Raw genomic sequence first — 22519 nt, 5'->3', positions numbered from 1 at the left:
CTACTTTTCTAGTCTCTTAACATTTTACTTCCCCATATTAATTTTCTATTCCAACTGCAATAGTCTCTTGTTGCTCACAAATGGTATTCCAGTTCTTTGTCTTTATACTGACTTTTCTTCCTCATTTCTACCTCTATTTTTCTGGTTTCCTTTAAAACTTTTAGGTCAAATGTTACCTTTTGCAGTCAGCCTTCCCTATTTTTCTCCAGCTGCTAAAACCTTGTCTTCTGAGATTGCCTACCATAGATAGATTATTTCCCTACTTATCCTAAATATATGTCGTTATATACATGCTGTCTTCCCCTTTATATTGTAAGCTCTTTGATGAGAGGGACTTTTTTTTGGGGGGGGGATCTTTCTTTGTGTCCCAAGAACTTGACATAATATCTACTACACAGTAAGAATTTAATAAGTGCTTGATTCCAAATCCTCTCATCTATTAATGCCTCAGTCAAAATTTCCTGATTATTCTAGGTCCACACAAATCATAACATTTCTCAGAGTCCTTCCAGCATGTAGGATTTGTGTCACATAGTATAACAATAAATTACACATATTCTAATATTGCTCTCCAATTTCTTCGTAAGTTTACATTTAACCAGACCCTAAGTTATTTGATTTGTAAACTGTATCTTTCTTCCTTGTTATTCCACAATATATGACACAGTTCTGGGCATCAAATACCCATCAATACATACTCATTTATAATTTTGCCCTGTATGGTCTTTCAAATTCTACTCTTATCATCTTCCCCAGGAACAAGGTTCAAAATATTATTATTCCCTAGTCCTTTCAAGTTCAGACAGAAGTAGCACCATAAGTTTAAAGTTAGAAAGAGTTATTGTGTTTCATCTGTATACCAGTCTTTCTGGAAATCTCTGCCCTTGCCTTCTAACAAAACTCTTCTTGTAACAAAGAAAAGCATTTAACTAAAAATATTCAACTACAGTGACAATGTATGCAACATTGTACCCTACTAGTCTTCTCTATCCCCTTTGCTGGGGCATGTTTCATGATCTTCAATCTCTATTTTATTTCTAAATTAAATTTTACATTTAAATTAACTATAGTCTGTCTTCTCTCCCTCCCATGTCTCCTACTCCCCAACCGAAAAAGATCTTGTAATATATATTTATATATTAAATATCTATATTTAGTTTAACAAAACAAAATTCCCTACAAGATCATGTTTTCAAGATATATCTCTCTATATACTCTGAATCTAATATCTTTGTGAGGAGGTGGATTATATATTTCAAAATAAGTCATCTGGAAACTTGATTCTAGAATCTGGAAATTGATTCAAAACCATCTTCCTAACTTTTTCAAAGTTGTTTAATTTTCACATTGTATTTTTTTATTGTACAAATTGTTCTCCTAGTTTTGCTCACTTCTCTCTCCCTCTGTTCATTCAGGTTTTCCCTGATTTGTCTGGAATCATTCCTTTCATTGTTTCTTAAAATAGTAAATATTCCAAGACATTCATATGTTATAACTTGTCCAGTCATTTACCAATTGATGGGCAATTTTAGTTTCTATTTCTTTGCTGGAAAAAGAACTGATATAAATATTTTTGCACACATGAGTTCTTTTTCTTTTCCTTAAATTTCTTTGAAATATCAGCTTATTTTCAGTATCTCTAGATTAAAGAGCCGGCACAATTTAGAGACATGGAGAGCAAAATTTGTTTTGGGGTTGTTATTTTTTTGTTTTGTTTTGTTTGGTCTAGGCAATTAGGGTTAAGTGACTTGCCCAGGATCACACAGCTAGTGTTTGAATTTGGATTTGAATTCAGGTCTCCTTGACTCCATTTCACCATATAGCTGCTTTGAGGGCACAGTTTGAAATTGCTTTCTCAAAAGGTTAGACCAGTTCACAGCTCCACAATCAATGTATTAATTAATATGTTTTCCTATAGTCTTTTCAACATTTGCCTTCTTACTTAAAAAAAAAAATCAACTTTACCAATATGATGGATGGATATACAACTTGCTAATTTTATAGAGAAGGAAAAGGACGCCCATAGAGATTGACTTGTTCATGTAATAAGTGATTGAACTAGGATTTTAATTTAGTTCCTCTAACTTCAAAACTCCTTTCACAATATCTTTCACTAAAACCAATAACAATTTTGTTTGCCAATAAGCTTAGTTATGGTTATTTTTGTGGGGTTGTTATTCTCCTATTCTCTTAAAGAGACATTACAGCATGATGGAGAGAGAGTCAGCCCCAAAGCATGAAGAGCAGGGGTCAACAACTGCCTCTCATATTTGCTGTTTGTCAGACAAGTTATTTCTTGGGGCATCAGTTTCCTTATTTTAAAACGAGGATATTATAGTACAACTTTGTAGGACCTTCGTGGGAATCAAATGAGATTTGTAAAGTGCTTTGTGAACATTTTAAATATTATTAAAATTTTTTGTATTTATATCACTTTCATTTTTAAATATGTCTCTCTTCTTTCCCTCCCCAAAGAATCATGTCTTTTAACAAAATAAGAGAAATCCATTCAACAAAACTAAGCAACACATCAACCAAATGTGATTGAATATGCAACATTCCATAGCCACCTCTTTGCCGGTCATTTTGCATTTGCAAATGCATTTGCATTTGCATTATAAAAATATTGATTATTATTACAATAAAATCTGGGACAAGTCACTTCCTTTCTCTGGGCCAGAATTCCCTCATTTGTAAAATGAGGCAGGATGGCTTAGTTGATTTTCTTGCTGTAACCATCTATGAATGTATGTCCTTCCAACAGCAAAAGTCATGACTCTTTTTCAACTATAAAATATCTAAGGCAGCCTCTTAGGTAGCGGAACAAGTACCAGAGGTTGTATGAAGATATCCCCCATTCTAAAACATCTCCCCTCCTCAGGTAAAGCTGCCTGAAATTCTTAGACTTTTGGAATCTTTTTTTTGAACTAAACATTGTCATTGGTTCGTTCCCCTTTGAAGGGAACCCCTCTGTTATTTGTGTTATTACTGTTAACTCAGTCATAGGTTTAAAAATCCATTGAGAAGGCAGCTCATTGTAGAAGAAAATATTTCCCATAGGAGGACCTCATCTTGGATTCCACATCAGCTATTTACTGTACAATCTTAGGCAGATCGCTGTCCTATAAACATATCTCTCTTCTTTCCCTCCCCAAAGAATCATGTCTTTTAACACAGTTCTTCCCTATCTCTGTCTCTTCATATGTGAATTGAAGATCAAACTGACCTGCATGATCTCTTATCAGCTCTGATATTCTATGAGCTTCCTGCACAGTAAGATGCCTTAGGGAACTAGGGAAGGAGGCAGTTAAGATGGGAGTGTGTGGTATGATGGTGGTGGAAGAGAACCGATGTACAGACAGCTGAAGTCTAGCCTTTAAGGTAGAAGTCTGCTTCTAATGAGTCTTCAGAAATAATTATGTGGCAGGAAAACAACAACAAAAACTATAATAGATTACAGAGGGCTTTATCAGGGTCTAGGAGCTCCCAAATGGGGAGAAGGATAATGACTCCTAATTCTCAGAGATAGTTATGGCCAATTAAAGACAATCTATTTTATAATTTTGCCTTTGGCAGACTTAAAAATATTGCCTTGATTAAGTCCAAGCTGGGGATAGAGAAGAATTAATAAAAAAAGGTCATGAAGTGTGATTGATTTTTAATTTTTTTTTTAAAGGCCTAGAGAGTAAAGTGTGTGGATACCTCATACTTCTGGGGGGAGTGCGGGTAGGGGCATGGGTGTCACACCACGTGTAAACAAGATCTCCTACCTCGTTAGCCATTGCACACTTTCAGCGGTACTTCCTGCAACCGGGCCACCTTCCCTCAGGAGAAATGCCAACCCTTTAACTCACTCCCTCACTCAGCATCGCAACAGCACCGCGCTAAAAAAAGGGAGACACCACCCACAGATAACCATCGCCTGGCTCTGAAACAGGCTGAATATTTGAGCTGTGAGAGGCACCTGTAGCTAGTGACAGGTCGTCTGAGAATGGTTATTTAGTCCTGAATTGCTCCCCTCGAGGGGATCGCAAGGGATCTTCTGCGGTGCCCCCCACTTCTACCCTCATCACGTGGGCCAGGGCCAAAACCCCGAGAAAATGGACTCGGGAGGGAGCTGAGAAGGCAATTAAACCAGGCACTTGGGAGCGTGCAACCCGGACGCCGCCTGCACTGGCTCAACAGGGATTCCTGCTTCCTCGGCCAGAAGCCTGCGGTTTCAGGTACCACGATCGCGGTGGCTATTGCTTTTAGACCGAAATTAATTCAGGCCGAGCAGGCCCCGGCGGGGCGGAATCAGCCCTCGGGCTCAGATCTGTAGCCTTTTCCGCTCCGGGGAGGCCCCACTTGTCCCGACAGGACAAGGCAGGCGAGGGGCCCTGCGAAGGCGAGAGCTAGTGACTGATTCCTCCCTCTCCAGGGAGGACCACCCCAGGTGCGAAAATGATGGAACAGGACTTTAAGGGGGACCCCGATACCCCGCACTCCATCTCCTTCTCCGGCAGCGGGTTCCTCTGCTACTATCAGGTGGGAGCCGTGGATGCTTTCCGAGACCTGGCGCCCCGCATGCTGGACACGGCTCATCGCGTGGTGGGGACGTCGGCCGGCTCCGTGGTGGCTGCCCTGACGGTGTGCGGCATTGGCATGAGTAAGGAGTTTATTCTGCTTTTCCTCCACCCTTGGTGAATCCTCTGGCGGGAACCTGGCAGAAGCCTGGCTGTGGGTGGCACGAAAGCACTCCAGAGTAGGCAATTGGGAACTGGAGATTTGCGAAGGTCCTGAGCGCGGTTCGGGAGGTAAAACCCAGGCAATGGGTGGGCAGGGCCCCTGCCTCTCTCTGCTAGTTTGGACAAATGACTCCCTCTGCCTCTGGCTTTCCCATCCATACATGATGGAAATAATAAATACTGGCTTCCAGGGAAGAGCTTGTGTATGAAGGCAACAGGCACACAGCTTTAGGATTGCAAGGGACTGAAGAGGTAATCTGCTCCCGCCTTCTCCAGTGACAGAGCAGGGAGCTGAAACCTATAGATTTAAAAGTATATGTGTGACTTTAGGCAAGTCACTTGACCTCATGGCTTCAAGTTTCCATAGCTGTAAAAATAATGGGTTCACGTCTCTGCTCATTGATGGACTAGTTGTAGGACCTAGGGCAAGTCATTTCATCTTTTGACCTTAGTTTTCCTCATTTGTAAAATGAGATGCTTGGACTAAAGTTCCTTCCAGCTCTAACTGTATAAAATGAGTGACAGAGTTGGATTTGAACTCAGTTCTTCTGACTTTAAACCCAGTATTTTTTTCACTGAACTTTTAGAGTTTAGCTAATTTAGGGTTTCCCTTACTCAAAGAGTCTTGAAACACTTTAGAATTTGCAATATCGGAGGCAGCTAGGTGGCACCAGTCCTGAAGTCAGGAGGACCTGAATTCAAATTTGGTCTCAGACACTTAACACTTCCTAGCTGTGTGACCCTGGGCTAGTCACTTAACCCCCATTGCCTCAACAAAATAAATAAATAAATAAATCATATTAAAATATCATTTGTACTGTATTACCTAGGTCAAATTATTTACCTTAAAATATTCCTATTCATTGAAGAAAATAAGCCTTTTCGAGAGACAGTGTGTTAGAGTAACAACAAAAGAATTGTTCTTGGATCTAAGAAAACCATTATTAAAGAAACATATTTAGAGCTCAGTGCTCTAAGCAATAATAATATAATCCTAATTAGCATTAATATAGTAGTTATACTATGTCAGGCATTTTAGAAGTATTATTTCAGCTGAACCTCACAAGCCTGGGTGGTAGATGTTATTATGATCTCTATTCTACAGTTGAAGAAATTGAGGCAAACAGAGATTAAGTACATGATTTACCTAAGATCACAAAGCTAGGTGGGATTCAAACTCACATCTTTCTAACTCTAGGCCCATCATTCTATTAGCTTGTGCCTTTAAAACTAAGTTACAGAGAAGCTGTTGACACAATTGGTAGAGGGAACCTTTTTCATTTGGGAGTCCTTTGTATCAATGGCTTTATAGGTTTCTACCCTATTCTTTTAGGCTGGAGCTTGCTATACTTAGTCTTTTATGTATGCATAATTAAATTTTTTTTTTAATTTTAAAAGAAAGTATCATTAAATTACCATTTCAGGAATTGTTTTCATGGGAGCCCTATTGAAATCATGTGGCACCTCACAGTTCATTCTGTGGAAAGAAATTTAAGAAACTCTGATCTACCCTAATCTTATTTCCATTTTTGTTGTTCAGTCATTCCTTTCTGATCCCCTTTGAGATTTTCTTGGCAGAGATGCTACAGTGTTTCCTATTTCCTTCTTTAGTTCATTTTACAGATGAGGAAATTGAGGCAGACAGGGTCACATAACTAGACAGTATCTAAGGGTGGATTTTGAACTCAAGTCTCTTTGATTCCAGGTCTAGTGCTCTATCTACTTTAACATTGAGCTGCCCTTTCACAAAGCAGAAAATTAAAACAGTTTCTAGTAACAAGGAGATGATAATTCCTTCTGTGCTCTATCACACCATATCTAGAATATTGAGTTTAATTCTGAGCATCGCAGTATGGAAAAGTTGTTGGCAAGCTGTAGAACATTTGGGATAAGCAGGATCTTGACACCTTTGAAGACTTCTTAGCAAGCTTTAAATTCATGTCACAGAAGGATAGATTGAAGAAACTGGGGGTGTTTAACTTGGAGAAGAGAAGGCTCAGGGGAATATATTATGATTATCTTCTTTTGAGAGTGATTTGTGTAAAAATGGGGGTGGGAGGTCAGAGAAGCAAAAGTCCGAACTAGGAGCAATGGGTTAAAGTTGTCAAAAAGTCAGATATAGGCACCATATCAAGAAAGACTTTCTGACCATTAGAGCTATTTAAAAGTAAAATGGATTGCCTTGAAAAGTGATGGATTCACCATTTTTGGAGGACTTCTGGCTGATCACTTGTCAAATGTGTTATAATGGATACTCCTTGTAAGGATGGATTAATTCAACCATACCTCTGGATATAGATGGCTGCTGAAGTCTTTCCCAAGAATGTTTTGTTGTTGTTGTTGTTGTTGTTTTTGAGGCATTTGGAGTTAAGTGACTTGTCCAGAGTCACACAGCTAGTAACTATTAAGTATTTGAGTCTGGATTTGAATTCAGGTCCTCCTGACTTCAGAGCCAATTTTCTATCCCTGAGCCATCTAGCTGCCCCCACTAAGAATTCTTCGATTCTTTAAGACTCAGAGAAAAGATGGGAAACTTGGTCAAGATAATAAAACTTAATAGTGGCAGAGCTAGGATTAGAATGTATGTTTCCTTACTTCATTCCAGGAATATGCCCATTGAATTACATTGAATCATCTTCTTGGGTTAGAATTTGAAGAGAACTGGGAATGTTGCCCTACCTCCCAAATATTATCTCCAACAGTGACTGAAATTCCACCACTGGAAAATAATTTTCCTAGATTAGGATTCTGTCTGATGGCCTTTCATAAAGCAAAGACCCTTGAGAGGAGCAACACTTTAATGGGAATTAATAACAATAATAATGATAGGTAACATTTATATAGTTCTTACTAAGTGCCTTGCAACTATTATCTTGTCATCATTATAACTCTGGGAGATAAGGGCTATTATTATCCCATTTTACAGATGAAAAGACTAAGGCAAACAAAGGTTAAGTGTTTTGCCCAGGGTCACACAGCAAACAAATGTCTGAGGTCAAATTTGAATTTGACTCCATGCATGACACTCTATCCACTGTGTCATCTAGATGTTCTCATTTTTCTTTATTAGATTAGCTTCCCTTATAATAGAAGAGATAGAGAAGAAGAAGGGATTTAAGCCTGGTACCTGGTAGAGATGTAGGATGGTAGGATGGTGGAAAAAAATATTAGATTTGCTGTAAGAGGACTCAGGTTTAAAGCTCACTTCTGCCACTTACTACCTATGTGTCTTTGGGGAAGCTATTTAACATTTCTGAGACTCAGTTTCTCATCTGAAAAATTAGGGATTTGGACTATATGGGTTTTAATTCTAAATACAGGGTATTCCAAAAATCTCATGCAACTTAAAACCTTAACAGCTTTAAAATACACACACATATGCATATACATACATACATATATGTGTATGTATACATACACCATATATACATGTGTGCATATATATATATATACATATATATGTATGTATCTACACACATATAGATAGATAGATAAATATAGATCTATCTATAATGATCCAGGTCTTGATCCTGGCTTTGCAATTTACTGGATTATTTTGGGCAAGTCTTTTTCCCTCTCTAGATTTCAATTTCTTGGTCTATAAAATGAATGGGTTAGATTTAATAGTTTCTTCTGGCTCTAGCTCCTGTAATCTTCATTGATTTAAGAAACATTTATTGCTTGCTTGCTATGAACAAGTCCCTGTGTAAACTGTTGATTGGAATTTAAAGATTCCAACAAATGAGCAATTTCTCCCCACAAGGAGTTTACCTTCCACTAGGGAGATAGAACATAGATCAAGAAATACAAAGTTAGCTGAGGAAAGGGACTACACTGATCACTACAAAGGTCAGGGAATGCTCAAAGTAGAATCTCCTAGGCTGATGAGAACAGAGAAATCTCTTAAAAATCCACTTTCCACATTATAAGAGTATGTGGCCAGTAGCATGAGGTAACATCCTTGAACTGATGTAACTGTTAAAAATAAAAACTGGACAATGAGGTATGATAGAAAGATTCCGACTTGGGAATTAAAAGATATGGACTCCAGTTCTACTGCTGACATTTCTCAGCTGTGTGATCTTCGACAACTTAAAAGGTTTTGGATAGGAGGGGCCCCTTGATTGGAGCCTTGGATAATGTTAAAAATCCCTAAGAGTTTGCAGTCCAGGCAAGGGGGAAGAGTTTGTGCAAAGGCTCAGAGATAGAGAAAAAATGCTGAGTTCAAGAAACATCTAGTTTGGCTGGAATTGGAGTGTGTGAAAGGGAAAGATGTGAAACAAGTTTGGAAAGGTGGGCTGGAGCCAGAAGATGGAAGGTTTAAAATGCTATGGTGAAAGTGCTGACAAGAAGGGGGGGGGAAGGAAAGGAGACAGAGAGAGGAAGGGGAGAGATGAAAGAGAGGGGGAGACAGAGAGGAAAAGAGAGACAGAGGAAGAGAGAGATAAAAAGGGAGAGACAAAAAGAAAGGAAGGCGGAGAGATGAGAGAGTAAGAGAAAGTGGGGATGTAAAGAGAAAGGAGGAGAGGAGAGAGGAAAAGGGGAAAAAGCAAGGGAGAGGAAGAAAGAAGGGGGAGAGAGAAAAAGAGAGGGAGAGGGAGAAGGAGAAGGAGAAGGGGAAAGAGAGAAGGAAGGAAAAGAGAAAAAAAAGGGAAAAGAAAAAGGGAGGAGAAGGGTGAGGGAGAAAGAAGTAGGGAGTTTAGTGAATGCCAAAGAAAAATTTAACTTCAAGCCTTTTCTGGAGTGAGTTTTGTTAACTCTAGATTTTAGAGAGATTTTGGGAGAGTTCTCACTGAAGAGGTAAGGTTGAGAGTGGGGAGCAGACTGTGAAAGAATACTGAATTTAGAGTCTAAGGAATTTTAGCTTATCCCCTTCCTATGTGATCTTTGACACATTTAATCCCATAATTCTCATTTGATAAATGACTGGACTATTTGATTTAGAATGTTCCTTCTAGCTCTAAATCCTATAATCTTAAGGGGAAAGTGCTGTGCCCTTTCTGGGGGGAAATAGTTTATTGATAAATAATTTTAGATTATTGGTATTAATTAGTCAGTCTAGCATTTATTAAAAGCCATATTTATATATCCCAGAAGTTGTGCTAAGCATTGGAGGTATAAAGCAAGCCAAAAACAATCCCTGCTTTTAATGAGTTTATAATCTGATGATAGAATCTTAAAGTTTAAATGGGACTAGTTTTGATATTTTCTAATTCAAAATATCAACTGATTTTTGGCTGGCTAAAATGGCACATACTGTAATCCCTGCTGTTAGTGGAGGCTGGTGGATCAGTTGGGTTTGGGAATTCTGTTGTGCAGTAGAGCTAAGGCTTATCAACTATCTACAGTTAAGTCCACTAACAATATGGTGAACTCCCATTGGTGAAGAGCCACTAGTAGAAATAAACGAGTCAAGATTGTGGTTTAAAGCTTCTAAGCCCATCAATCAGTAATGGGTATGAGTAGTTACTTCATTTCCAGTCTTGGCAAAACAAGGAGACAAGTCTCAAACAATAAGGGTAATAACAAAAAGTCACAAACACCAACTTGCCAATTCTGTAGCTCAGATTTATGTGTGTGCATCTACAGGATCCTAGATTTAGAGCTGGCAGAGACCTCAGAGATTATCTAATCCAATCCTTTTATTTTCCGGTTGAGGAAAATGAGGCGTGGGGAGATTAAAATGAAGTGCTCAACATCCATACAAGTAATAAGAAAGAAGCCTGATAACAAGCATTTATTCAGCACCCACTTGTACCAATGTAACAGTCATTGTGCTAATTAAGCACTTTAAAAAATATTGTCTTATTTGATCCTCACAATAGCTTTGGGAGGATTAAATAAAAGTGGTTAGGAAGATCAAATAAGATAATATTTGTAAAAAATACATTTGTTATCTTTTTTTTTTTTTTTTTTTTTTTTTTTTTTTTTAGTCATATCTGGCTCTTTGTGATATTTTAAGGCAAACAGGATTAAGTGATTCACTCAGGATTAAGTAAGTGTCTGAGGTTACATTTGAACTCAGGAAAATGAATCTTCCTAACTGTGAAAGACAAACTCAGGAAAATGAATCTTCTTGACTCCAGGCTTAGCATCTATCCATTAAACCACTGGGCTACACCCAACATAGTAGATCCTGATGTGTATTCTCTTCCTTCTCCTTTTACAGTTGAGGAAACTGAGGCAGACAGAAGTTAAATGATTCCCCTGGGGTGACTCAGCTAATAAGTCTGAGGCAGGCTTTGAACATAGTTTTTCCTGACTTGAGGCCCATTATTTTACCTAAGCTGTCTCTAAGTAGCATCAGTGGGGTTTGACTCTGGAATCAGTGATCTTTCCATTGTATCATGCTTTTATTGTTATTGTTTGTTGATCAAATCTATGATTTTCTGGTGAGGAAACTCCCCACACTAAGGAGGAATGGCAAGTCCTCTGTAATTTAATTTATTAAAAGAGTACCTGGGAAGGGGGTGGAGGGATGCATTAAGAGATTAAGTGGCTTGCCCAGGGCCACAAAGTGTAGACCCTCCTTGCCCACCTTATCAAGAGACTTCTCTATGTACAATTTAACAAAAATTTAAAATAAAATTAAAAACCCACTAATACCAGCTCTCTGAAGCTCAATAACCCCAGATTAACACGAGAGAGAGAATTTAAATAACCCAATTGCATAAAAAGAAATGAAGAAGCCACACAAAAAATCCCAAAGGAAAAGGAAAAAATAACTACTTTCTGCTCACATTTCTATAGATCAGCATTGTTACAAATCACTTTCTGAACTCACAGTAACTTGATGGTAACAGGGCAGAAATTGATATCCCCAGTTGTAGATAAAGAAACTGAAGTTCATATTGGTGAGGTGATTTTGCTAAGGTCACATAGCCAGTGAATGTAGGAGTGATAAAAATAGGACAAGAATCCATTTCTTCCGCCTCCCAGGTCAGGGATTTCTTCTGCTCTCCCAGGAATGTCCAGTTCTTATTTTATCTTTTTCTGTTGAAATTTTTTTTGCCACTAAAGACATCTGGGTGACAGTGGATAAAGTGCTTAATTCAGAGTCAGGAAGGCTTGAATTCAAAACCTTCCTCATACATTTATTAGATAGATGATTGATCCTAAGCAAGTTTGTTTCAGTTTCCTTTCCATAAAATAAATATTATATTAGCAACTATCTTACAGGGTTGGTATGAGGATGAGAATGAGGACTAGAGTAATTTTAGTATTTCAGGAGTAATCCCTTTTCTATGATAACTTCAGAGAACTGCCTAGAACACTTAGAGTTAAGTCCATCCAGAACTGCTGAACTCAGGACAGTTCTGTAGCCATCACATAATATTGCCTCTATCTCATTTTACCTTATAAGAGTAAAAACTATATAAAGTACTTTGCAAATATTAAAACTAAATGTAGAGGAGGAGGATGAGGAGGATGATTTTTAATTATTACCCAAGCCTTTTCTGATGAGCCAAGTTCTAGGTTGAGGTGGGAATTAAAGTCACATTTAGATTTAGAGATTCTGCCCTGAGACTCAGTCCTTATTAGGAAGGTCAACTTCTCTGGGCACTGGGCTTCTGCTTGACTCCCTAAAGACTGGTGGCACAAATGCCTATCTTTCCTTGTATATTGCCACATTATCTAGACACCACTCCCTCATTGTTATAACAAACATTTATTAGGTATCCATTGTATGCAGAAAAATGTACAACCAGCTGGGGAAGTTGCAAAGTTTTGATAAGACAGGGGATGGGCCCCACAAGGAGCTCAGCAGGGAGATAAAATACCAACACAGCTGTATACATATTTGTTATTTAATCGTTTTTAGTCAAGTCAGATTCATTGACCCTTTCTGGAGTTTCCTTGGCAAAGATACTGGAGTGGTTTGCCATTTTCTTCTCAAGCTCATTTTACAGATGAAGAAACTGAGGCAAACAAGTAAAGTGACATGCTCAGAGTCACATATCTAGGAAATGTCTGAACTTAGGTGTTCCTGATTCTAGGTCCAGCTCTGTCCTCTGAATCACCTAGCTGCCCATAATACTATCCTGGGCAGGAGGCAGAAGGTATCAAAGAAAGTACTGTATGTGCTCCAGAGGGAAGGTCAGACCTTGGGTATCACAGGAGGCTTCCTGGAAGTGAGATTGGAGTTGGTCTCTTAAAGGACCATAGAGAGGGAGAGAAGGAGAGAAGGGGAAAAAGTATTTATTAAACACCTACTACGTGCGAGGCAGCAGGTTCTTGCCTGTTTCTTCCTACTAGAAGCTTTGGCCACAAGCTCATAATTTCCTAGATATTTTATTCATAAAGGAAAGGAGCCCTATACAGAAATAATAAGGGTTTTGATGGCTTCTAGGTGGTACAGTGGATCGACTATTACACTTAGAGTGAGGAAAATCTGAGTTCAAATTCTGTCTCAGACACTTGTTAGCTTAATGACCCTGGGCACATCAGATTTCTTATCTTTATATATATATATATATATATATATATATATATATATATATATATATATATATATATATATATATATATATATATATATATATATATATATATATATATATATATATATATATATATATATGTATTAGATTTTAATAGTATTTTATTTTCCCAAATACATGCAAAGGTAGTCTTCAACATTCACCTTTGTAAAACCTTGTGTGTTATACACATTCCCCAAAACAAAAAGCAATCCAATATAGTTAAACATGTGCAATTCTTGTTGTGCTTGTTCTTGTTCTTATTCTTCTTGTTCTTCTCTTTTAATAGGATTTTATTTTTCCAAATACATGCAAAGATAGTTTTCAGCATTCATCTTTGGAAAACCTTGTGTTACAAATTTCTCTCTCTTCCTTCTTACCCCTTTACCCCTCCCCAATATAGCAAGCAGTCCAATATAGATTAAACAATTCTTCTACATATTTCCATATTCATCTTGCTACACAAGAAAAATCAGATCAAAAAGGGGAAAAAAAACCATGAGAAAGAAAAACAAACAAGCTAACAAACAACAAAAGGTAAAAATTGTATGCTTTGATCCTTGTTTAGTTTTCATAGTTCTCTCTCTGGATGCACAAAGCATTTTCCATCGCAATTCTATTGGAATTGCTTTGAGATTCCTTATCTTTAAAATGAGAGAGTTGAGCTTAATCTCCAAAATCTTTTCCAGATCCAAATTGATCATCCTAAAATCTTACCTCAGAGCTCTCAGTCTCAGTTTCTTATCTGTAAAATGGGAATTCTAAAAGCTCATACCTCTCAGGATTGTTGTGAACATTACATACATCCACACATTCACACACACACCTACACATTTATGAATAAATACATTATCATATAGTATGATATGCTATCATACTATACATATACTATACGTTATACCATACATATATTATACGTTATCATCTAGTATATTAAAGGATTATTGGAGTTATTGGAGTTCTGTCACCATGACAGAGAGGCTAGGATGTTATATTTGGAATATGAAGACTTGGCATTGAATCTTGCTTCCAACACTTGCTCCCTGTGTGACCTTTGACAAGTTACTTCAAATCACTGAGTTTCCTCCTCTGTAAAATGGAAGAGGGTTAATAATTGTAGGAACTACTCACTGGATTGTTACCAGGGCCAAATGGGACACAATTTATTTATTAAGCACCTACCAGTGCTGTTAAGCACTAGGGATACAAAAAGAGACAAAAGATAATATGTCTTCTCAAGAAGCTCATAATTTAATGGGGAGGTAACATGAAAACAGATATGTCCAGAATAAACTATAAATAGGAATTGATAGAAAGCTTACGCAAAAGACAATTATTATTAGGTTGTGCCATATTCTAACCCATATTCTAACAAATTCTAACAAATATTTATTATGTCTCTAACTAGGTTGTATATATGTATGTATGTATGTATATGTGTATGTGTGTGAAGTGTTCAAGAAAGTCCACTCCCAGCCCTCAACTATCTGACCTTCTAGTTGAATAGATAGGGTTAAACATAACATAAGTGAAGAACAAAGGAAACAGGATATAGCCAAAGAATGAAATAAGTGTCACTGAAAAAATTAAGCCCATTCAATTGAGTTCTGAATTTGCTATTATTCTCCAAAAAACTTCACTTCTTTTGAACTTCTCTGTTATTCTTAAGGTTACCATAATTCTTCCAATCACTCAGGTTCCTGGTTTAGGTGCTATAAGCTATATAGCTCTCCTGCTATCAGGAGAAAAAAAGAAACTTTTGAAGGAACCAGAAGGGCATGATATGTAGGTTTAAAAGTATACCCAGGGTACAGTTGTTGAAGATCCCATTTTTAACAATATGAGGACACAGTTGAGTTGATTTTGGAAAGGGGATTCATCTCTTCCTCAGAAGCTAGAGCAAAGGAGCAGTGGACTCACAAAGATATTAAGGAATTTCAAGATTGAGAATAGGAAAAATGAGGAAATTCACAGGTGGCTGTGGCTGAGAAGGAAGTGAACATTGACTGGAGCAGAGGGGGTGGAGTGGCACTGGGGGCTGAAGGATGGAAATTTGAAGCTATGAGCCAGAAATGCAGCTCAAGACTGCCCAATCTAATGCAGTTAAAAAGTAATAATTAATTGCCTGTTGTGTGCAAGTCTTGGAGAATAGCATGATGAAAAAAAAGACAGTTATTATCTTCAAGAGACTTAGATTTAATTAGGTGTGGGATGAAAAAGGAGGACATAAATAGACAACTATGACAAGCTCAAAAAATTAATGACTAAAGAGCCATAGAGGTTATACACCAAATATTAAACTCTGAAAAATAAAATAAAACCAAAGAGCTAACAATGGTTATAAGCAAAAGGCATTCTTTGTTCCATTGGAAAAGGGAAACTAGATTAACTTTTCAGTGTGCTCTGGACTGAGGATACCCAAGGCAGTGAGGCTAATACACATAGTCATGCATAGACAAAGAGCCAGAGCATGAGGTGTAGCCAGAGTAATAAGGGACTTTCTTTGTTTTCTGTCAAATATGTCAAAGAAGGATCAGAACTAAGGTTTAGCAATAAAGAGATCACTATAAACTGTTTTAATCAGTGTTTGGATTGGACCAAGATGGTACATAGGAGATAGAGGCAAGGAATACAGACAGGATGTTTCCTTCCTTCCTTCCTTCCTTCCTTCCTTCCTTCCTTCCTTCCTTCCTTCCTTCCTTCCTTCCTTCCTTCCTTCCTTCCTTCCTTCCTTCCTTCCTTCCTTCCTTCCTTCCTTTCCTCCTTCCTTCCTTCCTGCACACATATATTGTATCTAGGATATACTATACTTCCTTCATTCTTTCTTTCTTTCCACCCTCCTTTTCTTCCTCTTTTTTTTATTTATTTCTTTTTTTCTGTCAATCTCTCTCTTTCTTTCCTTCCTCCCTTCCTTATTTCCTTTTTTCCTTCCTTCCTTTCTCCCTCCTTTTCTTCCTCCCTCCCTCTTCTTTTTTCTTTTCTTCCTTTCTTTCTCCCTCCCTTCCTCCTTCTCTCTCTATTTCTTTCTTCTCTTTTTCTTTCTTTCCTCCCTCCCTTCTTCCCTCTCTCTCTTTCTTTCTTTTCTTTTCTCTCTTTCTTCTCTTTTTCTTTCTTTCCTCCCTCCCTTCTTCCCTCTCTCTCTTTCTTTCTTTTCTTTTCTCTCTTTCTTCTCTTTTTCTTTCTTTCCTCCCTCCTTTCCTTCCTCTTTTCTTTTTTCTGTCAATCTCTGTCTTTCTTTCTCTCTTTCTTTCAATGAGAATTATAATAGTAACAATAGCCATATGATAGCTAGCATTTATATGATGTTTTAAAATTTTCTCTTTTTTAAAAATTATAACTTTTTATTGACAGAACATATGCATGGGTAATTTTTTTTACAACATTATCCCTTGCACTCACTTCTGTTCCAACTTTTCCCTTCCCTCCTCCACTCCCTCCCATAGATGGCAGGCAGTCTTATACATGTTAAATATATTATAGTATATCCTAGATACAATATACGTGTGTAGAACCATACAGTTCTCTTGTTGCACAAGAAGAATTGGACTCAGAAGGTAAAAATAACCTGGGAAGAAAAACAAAAATGCAAATAGTTCACATTCATTTCCCAATGTTCCTTCTCTGGGTGTAGCTGATTCTGTCCGTCATTGATCAATTGGAACTAAATTAGATCTTCTCCATGTTTTAAAATTTTCAAAGCACTTTATTCATATGATCTCATTTTATCCTCATGACAACCCTGGGAGATAATAAGAAAAGTATGGTAAACAGAAGAGAATGGTTGTTGGGCTTTTTGATTTGGTTGGTTGGTTTAACATGAAGGAGAGACCTGGCCACCATTTGTAGAAAGGAGAGAAAAAGCCATTTAGGATCTAAAGGTAAGAAAAAGAGAGGTCTGATCAAAGTTAAAAGGTCCATAATAAATGGGAAGAGATGAGATCCAAAGGCACAAGTAAAGTGATTGATCTCACAAAGCATCAAATTTAGGCTGGATGCAAGGAAGGGAAACTTTTTAGAAAGACAAAGAGAATCATACAAAAATGGAATGTGATTCCACTGGAGATTGTAGGTTTTAAGTTGATGATTACTTGTTAAGTGTGTTGTTATGGGAATTGGTTTTTGAGTATGGGTTGGATTCTGTGACTGCTGGGGTGCCTTTTCCAATTTGGAAATTCTGTGATTTTCCTTTTGTCCCTCTCTGTTTCTCTCTTCTGGGTGCATTTTTATTGACAGTCTAAGGGTGTGCCCACAGAAAGGAACCCACACATCCCCAAAATGTTTCTTTGTTTGAATACAGATGTTTGTTAAAGGCCTTCACTCTTAAATAGATGAACAAATCCCCTCTTTCCTCTATCAATTTACCACCCACCAACAAAGGACTGGGCCAGATGGAGAAATGTGATCACTTTGGACCTGAGTTTGCTTTTTATGGTGGAGCTGCACATCTGGGAGCACCTATGTCATTATGTGGGTGATGTTCAGAAGCAAATTAGGTCAACTAAAGTTCTTAACTTCTCATGCATCTCAATGTGATGACAGAGGCACTTGGCCTTGGACTTGGCCCTGGTTTAGAGAACAAGGGAATGTGGTCAGTTGAAAAGAACTTTGTTTCTTTTCCAAGTCAGGAAGGAGATTAGATTGGCCCCATCTCAAATAAATCCTTGCCCCTTTGCAGGCCTCAGTTTTCTCCTTTATAAAGTAAGGAAATTAGATTTGAATTAGACCAGAAGGCCCCTTTGATTTGAATGATGTGTAACCCAGCAAAACACCCATCAAGTTCAATTAGGCCTTCTATCTTTGTATATTCCCTTAATATGGAATTCATCCAGCTATGAAATCAAAGAAAAGTCATCTTCTCTGACTGGAAATGAACATCAAGAGACCATTCTGTATTTACAAAATGCATAATGATGCATAAAATAATAGCTGCAAAATGGATATTCCCCCAAGAATGCCTTTTCTTTCTTTTCTTTCTCTATCTAAATTTGGTCTAATTGTTAAGGTCCAGTTATCACCCTCAAGTACAAACCAGAAAGGATAAGTTTGGCCAATGAGGTGAAGAGTCCTTAGGGACTATGTAGCATAATAAATCATGGTGCTAAATTTGGAGTCAGGGCACTCTGACACTTATAATGTAACTATTGAAGCTGGGAAAGGGACCCCAAAAGTTTGGGATCACAGACTGGTGTCTTGAGGTGTCTTAAAAGAATTTGAAGGCTTGAACTCATCTCCTAGTTAAGGGGCAAAGTTTATTGTAATTGTAGCGCCATTACAAAAGTGGGCTGAATTTCCAAAAGAAATTAGCAGAGAAACAGAAGCAAGGAGACACATTTATCCAGCTTTTTATTGTAGATATGCTAATTCTATAGCTCATAGGTAGGAAGGAGGAGGGGTCTCTGGGATTTGGTCCTCCCTGACAAGATTATCAGTCAGCAAAGAATTGAGGAGTGGTCTCCAGAATCAGGCAGATTGTCAAAACAATAGCATTCTTAGGTTAGGGGGGAGGCAAAGCCAGAGGACTTTGGAATAGAAGCCCCCCAAGGTCAAGGAACCTAAAACCACCTCTATATTTCCCTAGAAGCTATACCATCTCATAACCATGGGCAAATCACTTAACATATCTGTGCCTTAGTTTTCTTATCTGTAAAATAGGGTGTTAGAGGACTAGATAGACTCTCTAAATATACAGTCTTATGATTCATCTCCTCCAGGAGCTAATGCCTTTAACAATCTTTTATATTATATATTTTCTAATTTAATATTTACTATGTACTGGTTCCTTCTTTTCATTCTTAAACCATGCTCATCTTTCCCCTTAAAACACAAACAAAACATGTGTAACCTATATCAGATTGTTTGTTGTCTTGGGGAGAGGGGGAGAGAAGCGAAGAAGGGAGAAAAAATTGGGATTCAAAATCTTACAAAAATGAATGTTGAAAACTATCTTTACATGTAATTGTAAAAAAATAAAATAAAATACTATTAAGTGAAAAAAAAAAACAACTAAAAAGCAAAGAAAAAAGCCATTAAAAAAGATCTTTATTGTTGTGCTTTCATGTCCAACTCTTTGTGACCCCATTTGGAGTTTTCTTAGTAAAGATACTGGAGTACTTTGTCATTTTTCCCCCCCATTTTACAGATGAGGAATTGAAGCAAATGGGGATTAAGGGACTTATCCAAGGTCACACAGCTAATGTCTGAAGCCGGATTTGAACTTAAGTCTTCCTGATTCCAGACTTAGTGTTCTCTACACTGAGCTCAGTAACCACACTATCTTCTAAAGTGATACTCTCTCCCTGTCATAGAAAAAACTATTTATACTGCTTAAGTTCACTCAGCTGCTTTTCTTTTCATTTATTAGCCTCCATAATCTGGCTTTGGATCCCAGCCCTCACTGAAATTGCTTTCTCAAAGATTAATCATGATTTTTTAGATGACTACATCCTACTACTCATTCTTCTTAACTGTTCTGCACCATTTCACTTTGTTGTTAATTGTCTTCTCCAGCTGTTTTCCTGATGTTTCTCTCTGCTGGTTCTCCTCCCTCCCGTCTGGTGGTTTCTTCTAGTTCTCTCTGCAGCATCATCATTCTTCTTTTGTGCTCCTGGAACAACTCTTCAAAGGGAGAAGAGTCTTCGCAGGCTTTTATGGCTAAATCAGACTTAAAGACCAGCTAGTCCTTTTATTTTACAAAAGGGATAATGGAGTTCTATACAGGCTAAGCGGCTTGCCTATAGGATCAAATTATTAGTGTCAGAACAGGAATTAGAAGCTTGTTTTGTATTCCTTTTTAGTTTTTCACACTTCTTTTTTCTTATTCTGTTTTTAAAAATAAGATAAATAAATAAATAAAAAGAATTAGAAACTTGGGCTTCCAATTCCCAGGACAGCTATATAGTGCAGTGGATAGAATACTGGACTTGGACTCTGGAAGATTTTCCTTCCTGAAATTCAAATCCATCTTCAGCCTAGCTGTGAAACCTTGGGCAAGTCGCTTAATCCTAGTTGCCTCAGTTTTCTCATCTGTGAAATGAATTGCAAAACACTTCAGTATATCTGCCAAGCGTCTGGTTTCCAGAATAATACAGGAAGGAGTTAAAAAGATATCTAGAAAGAAAAATGGCACAGGGGATAAAATTTGGGATTAGGAGTCAGGAAGACTTGTGCATGAATCTTGTCTCTGATATTAACTAGCTGTGTGACCTAGGCAAAACATTAACCTTGTTGTCTATGTTTCCCCATCTGTAAAATGGGATGATAATAGAGTCAACCTTATAGGGTTGTTATGAGAATAAAAGAATTTAATATGGGAAGTGCTTTGAATATAATAATATAATTAGAGTATTACATAAACATGGAAATAATAACAAATAATTACTTCTAGTATAATCTGTATATAGCTTGTGTGTGTGTGTGTGTGTGTGTGTGTGTGTGTGTGCATTTGTTGTCTGCTCCATTGGACTGAGTTCCTTGAAGGCAAAGACTGGCTTTCACCTCTTTTTATATCCCCAGCTACTAGCACTGTGTCTGGCATATAGTAGGTGCTTGATAAATGTTTATTGATTCATTGATTGATTTCTTTATCTAAAAATGGGGATGATAAACAACAGCTAGTATCTAAATAGTACTTCAAGATTTTGTTTTTGTATTCTACTCCATTAGCACAATGTCTGGCACATAGGAAATGCTTAATACATAGTAAATGTTTACTGATTTATTCGTTGATTTCCTCATCTATAAAATAGCTAAAATTTAGGTAGCATTTTAATATTTTAAAATATATTATCTTATTTGACCCTCACCACTACTCTTTGAAGTAGAGAATGATTATCCCCATTTTACAGATAAGGAAAATGAGACCCAAAATGATTTAAGGACTTATCCAAGTTCTCACAGCTAATTTGAATGTGGGTCAGTCACAGGTCCAGGCTTACCACTCTAAGCACTATGCTTCCTAATACTGGTACTACTTCCTCACAGAGTTGTTGTGAGAATCAAATGAGATCATGGCTATAAGTTGTTTAATGTTTTGTAACTATTAAGCTATATAAATATAAGGAATAATAACAATTAATTCTTTTCTAATGTGTTTCATAATGTTACCACAGCAAAAAACTATGTATTAATTTTATCAGGGGTTTTCGGAAAACCATGTCTTAACCTTTATAATAGAAAGGTTTCATTCCTGCTGTGGCAGGCTGGCAAGGAACTGGGTAATTTTGTGGGTAATCAGTAGTGCTTAGGATACTGAACTTGAAAGAAGTTATTCAGTTATTTTCAGTCATGTCTGACTCTTTGCGTACTCATTTGGGTGCAAAGATACTGAAGAAGTTTGCCATTTCTTCTTCAGTTCATTTTACAGATGAGGAAACTGAGACACACAAGATTAAGTGATTTTCCCAGAGTCACATAGCTAGTAACTGTCTGACGCCAGATTTGAACTCAGGAAAGTGGAATAAATATTGTGCATCTGGATGCCAATTCAAAAACTTTCCAGCATGATAGAACTGGCTAGAAATCACAAAGACATTTTCTGGGGCAAGGGATTTAAAGAGGTTCATGAATCTGGATAGGAAAAAAAAAAAAATCTCTATTTTAATTAACTTCAAACTGAAATTTAACAGTTCCTTCAATTAAAAAAATATCATTGTGAGAAGGGGACCATAGTCTTCATAAGACTGACAAAGATGTCCTTGGCACAACATAGGGAATTGTGCAAAAATTAGGGAATGAGAATTCACGAACACTCTTCATTCCTCCATTTTTGCTAATATTTTCTTCAAAGTAGTCCCTTTCCTTCAAATCTTCAAATCTTCAATTTGTCATGGCTTGAATGTGACCCTAGGTTTTCTAACACTATTCCAGAGGCATGCAAGGTGTAATAGGGATACCCATAGTAAGAATGCTTTGAGTATTGTCTCAGCAAGGAATTATATGTTTTTGCTCAGGACCTGGCTTGCTAAATTGGAAGATTAATGCAGTTGAAAACTTTTCTTTCTCCCTCCCTCCCTCCCTCCCTCCCTCCCTCCCTCCCTCCCTCCCTCCCTCCCTCCCTCCCTTCCTTCCTTCCTTCCTTCCTTCCTTCCTTCCTTCCTTCCTTCCTTCCTTCCTTCCTTCCTTCCTTCCTTCCTTCCTTCATTTCTTCCTCTCAAGGTTATGAGGTTCAAATGCAATAAAAAAGTGTTTTTAAAAACCTTAAGGTGTTGTTATTATTATTATAGACAGATAATGCTAAAACTGTGTGATTCTTAGTACTTTCTGTCACCTTTTCTGCCACCTGCAACTATCACTATCAAAGCAGACCACTGGAGG

At 37.5% G+C, this 22519-nt stretch overlaps 1 protein-coding gene across 1 annotated transcript in view; it reads left to right on the top strand.

Moving 5' to 3' along the window:
- Positions 1-4159: 4159 nt before the first annotated feature.
- Positions 4160-22519, top strand: part of PNPLA1 (patatin like domain 1, omega-hydroxyceramide transacylase) — a 72519-nt gene continuing 54159 nt past the window's right edge. The window contains exon 1 of the mRNA XM_074311123.1: positions 4160-4648. Within this exon, the coding sequence (XP_074167224.1) occupies positions 4444-4648 (205 nt within the window). The 5' untranslated portion in view covers positions 4160-4443. The remainder of the gene's footprint in view (positions 4649-22519) is intronic.

This window comes from Sminthopsis crassicaudata, chromosome 4 (genome assembly GCF_048593235.1).
Source record: "Sminthopsis crassicaudata isolate SCR6 chromosome 4, ASM4859323v1, whole genome shotgun sequence".
In the NCBI taxonomy this organism is placed as follows: Eukaryota; Metazoa; Chordata; class Mammalia; order Dasyuromorphia; family Dasyuridae; genus Sminthopsis; species Sminthopsis crassicaudata.
The sequence above is the reverse complement of the archived record's forward strand: the minus strand, read 5'-3'. Positions and strand labels throughout refer to the sequence as shown.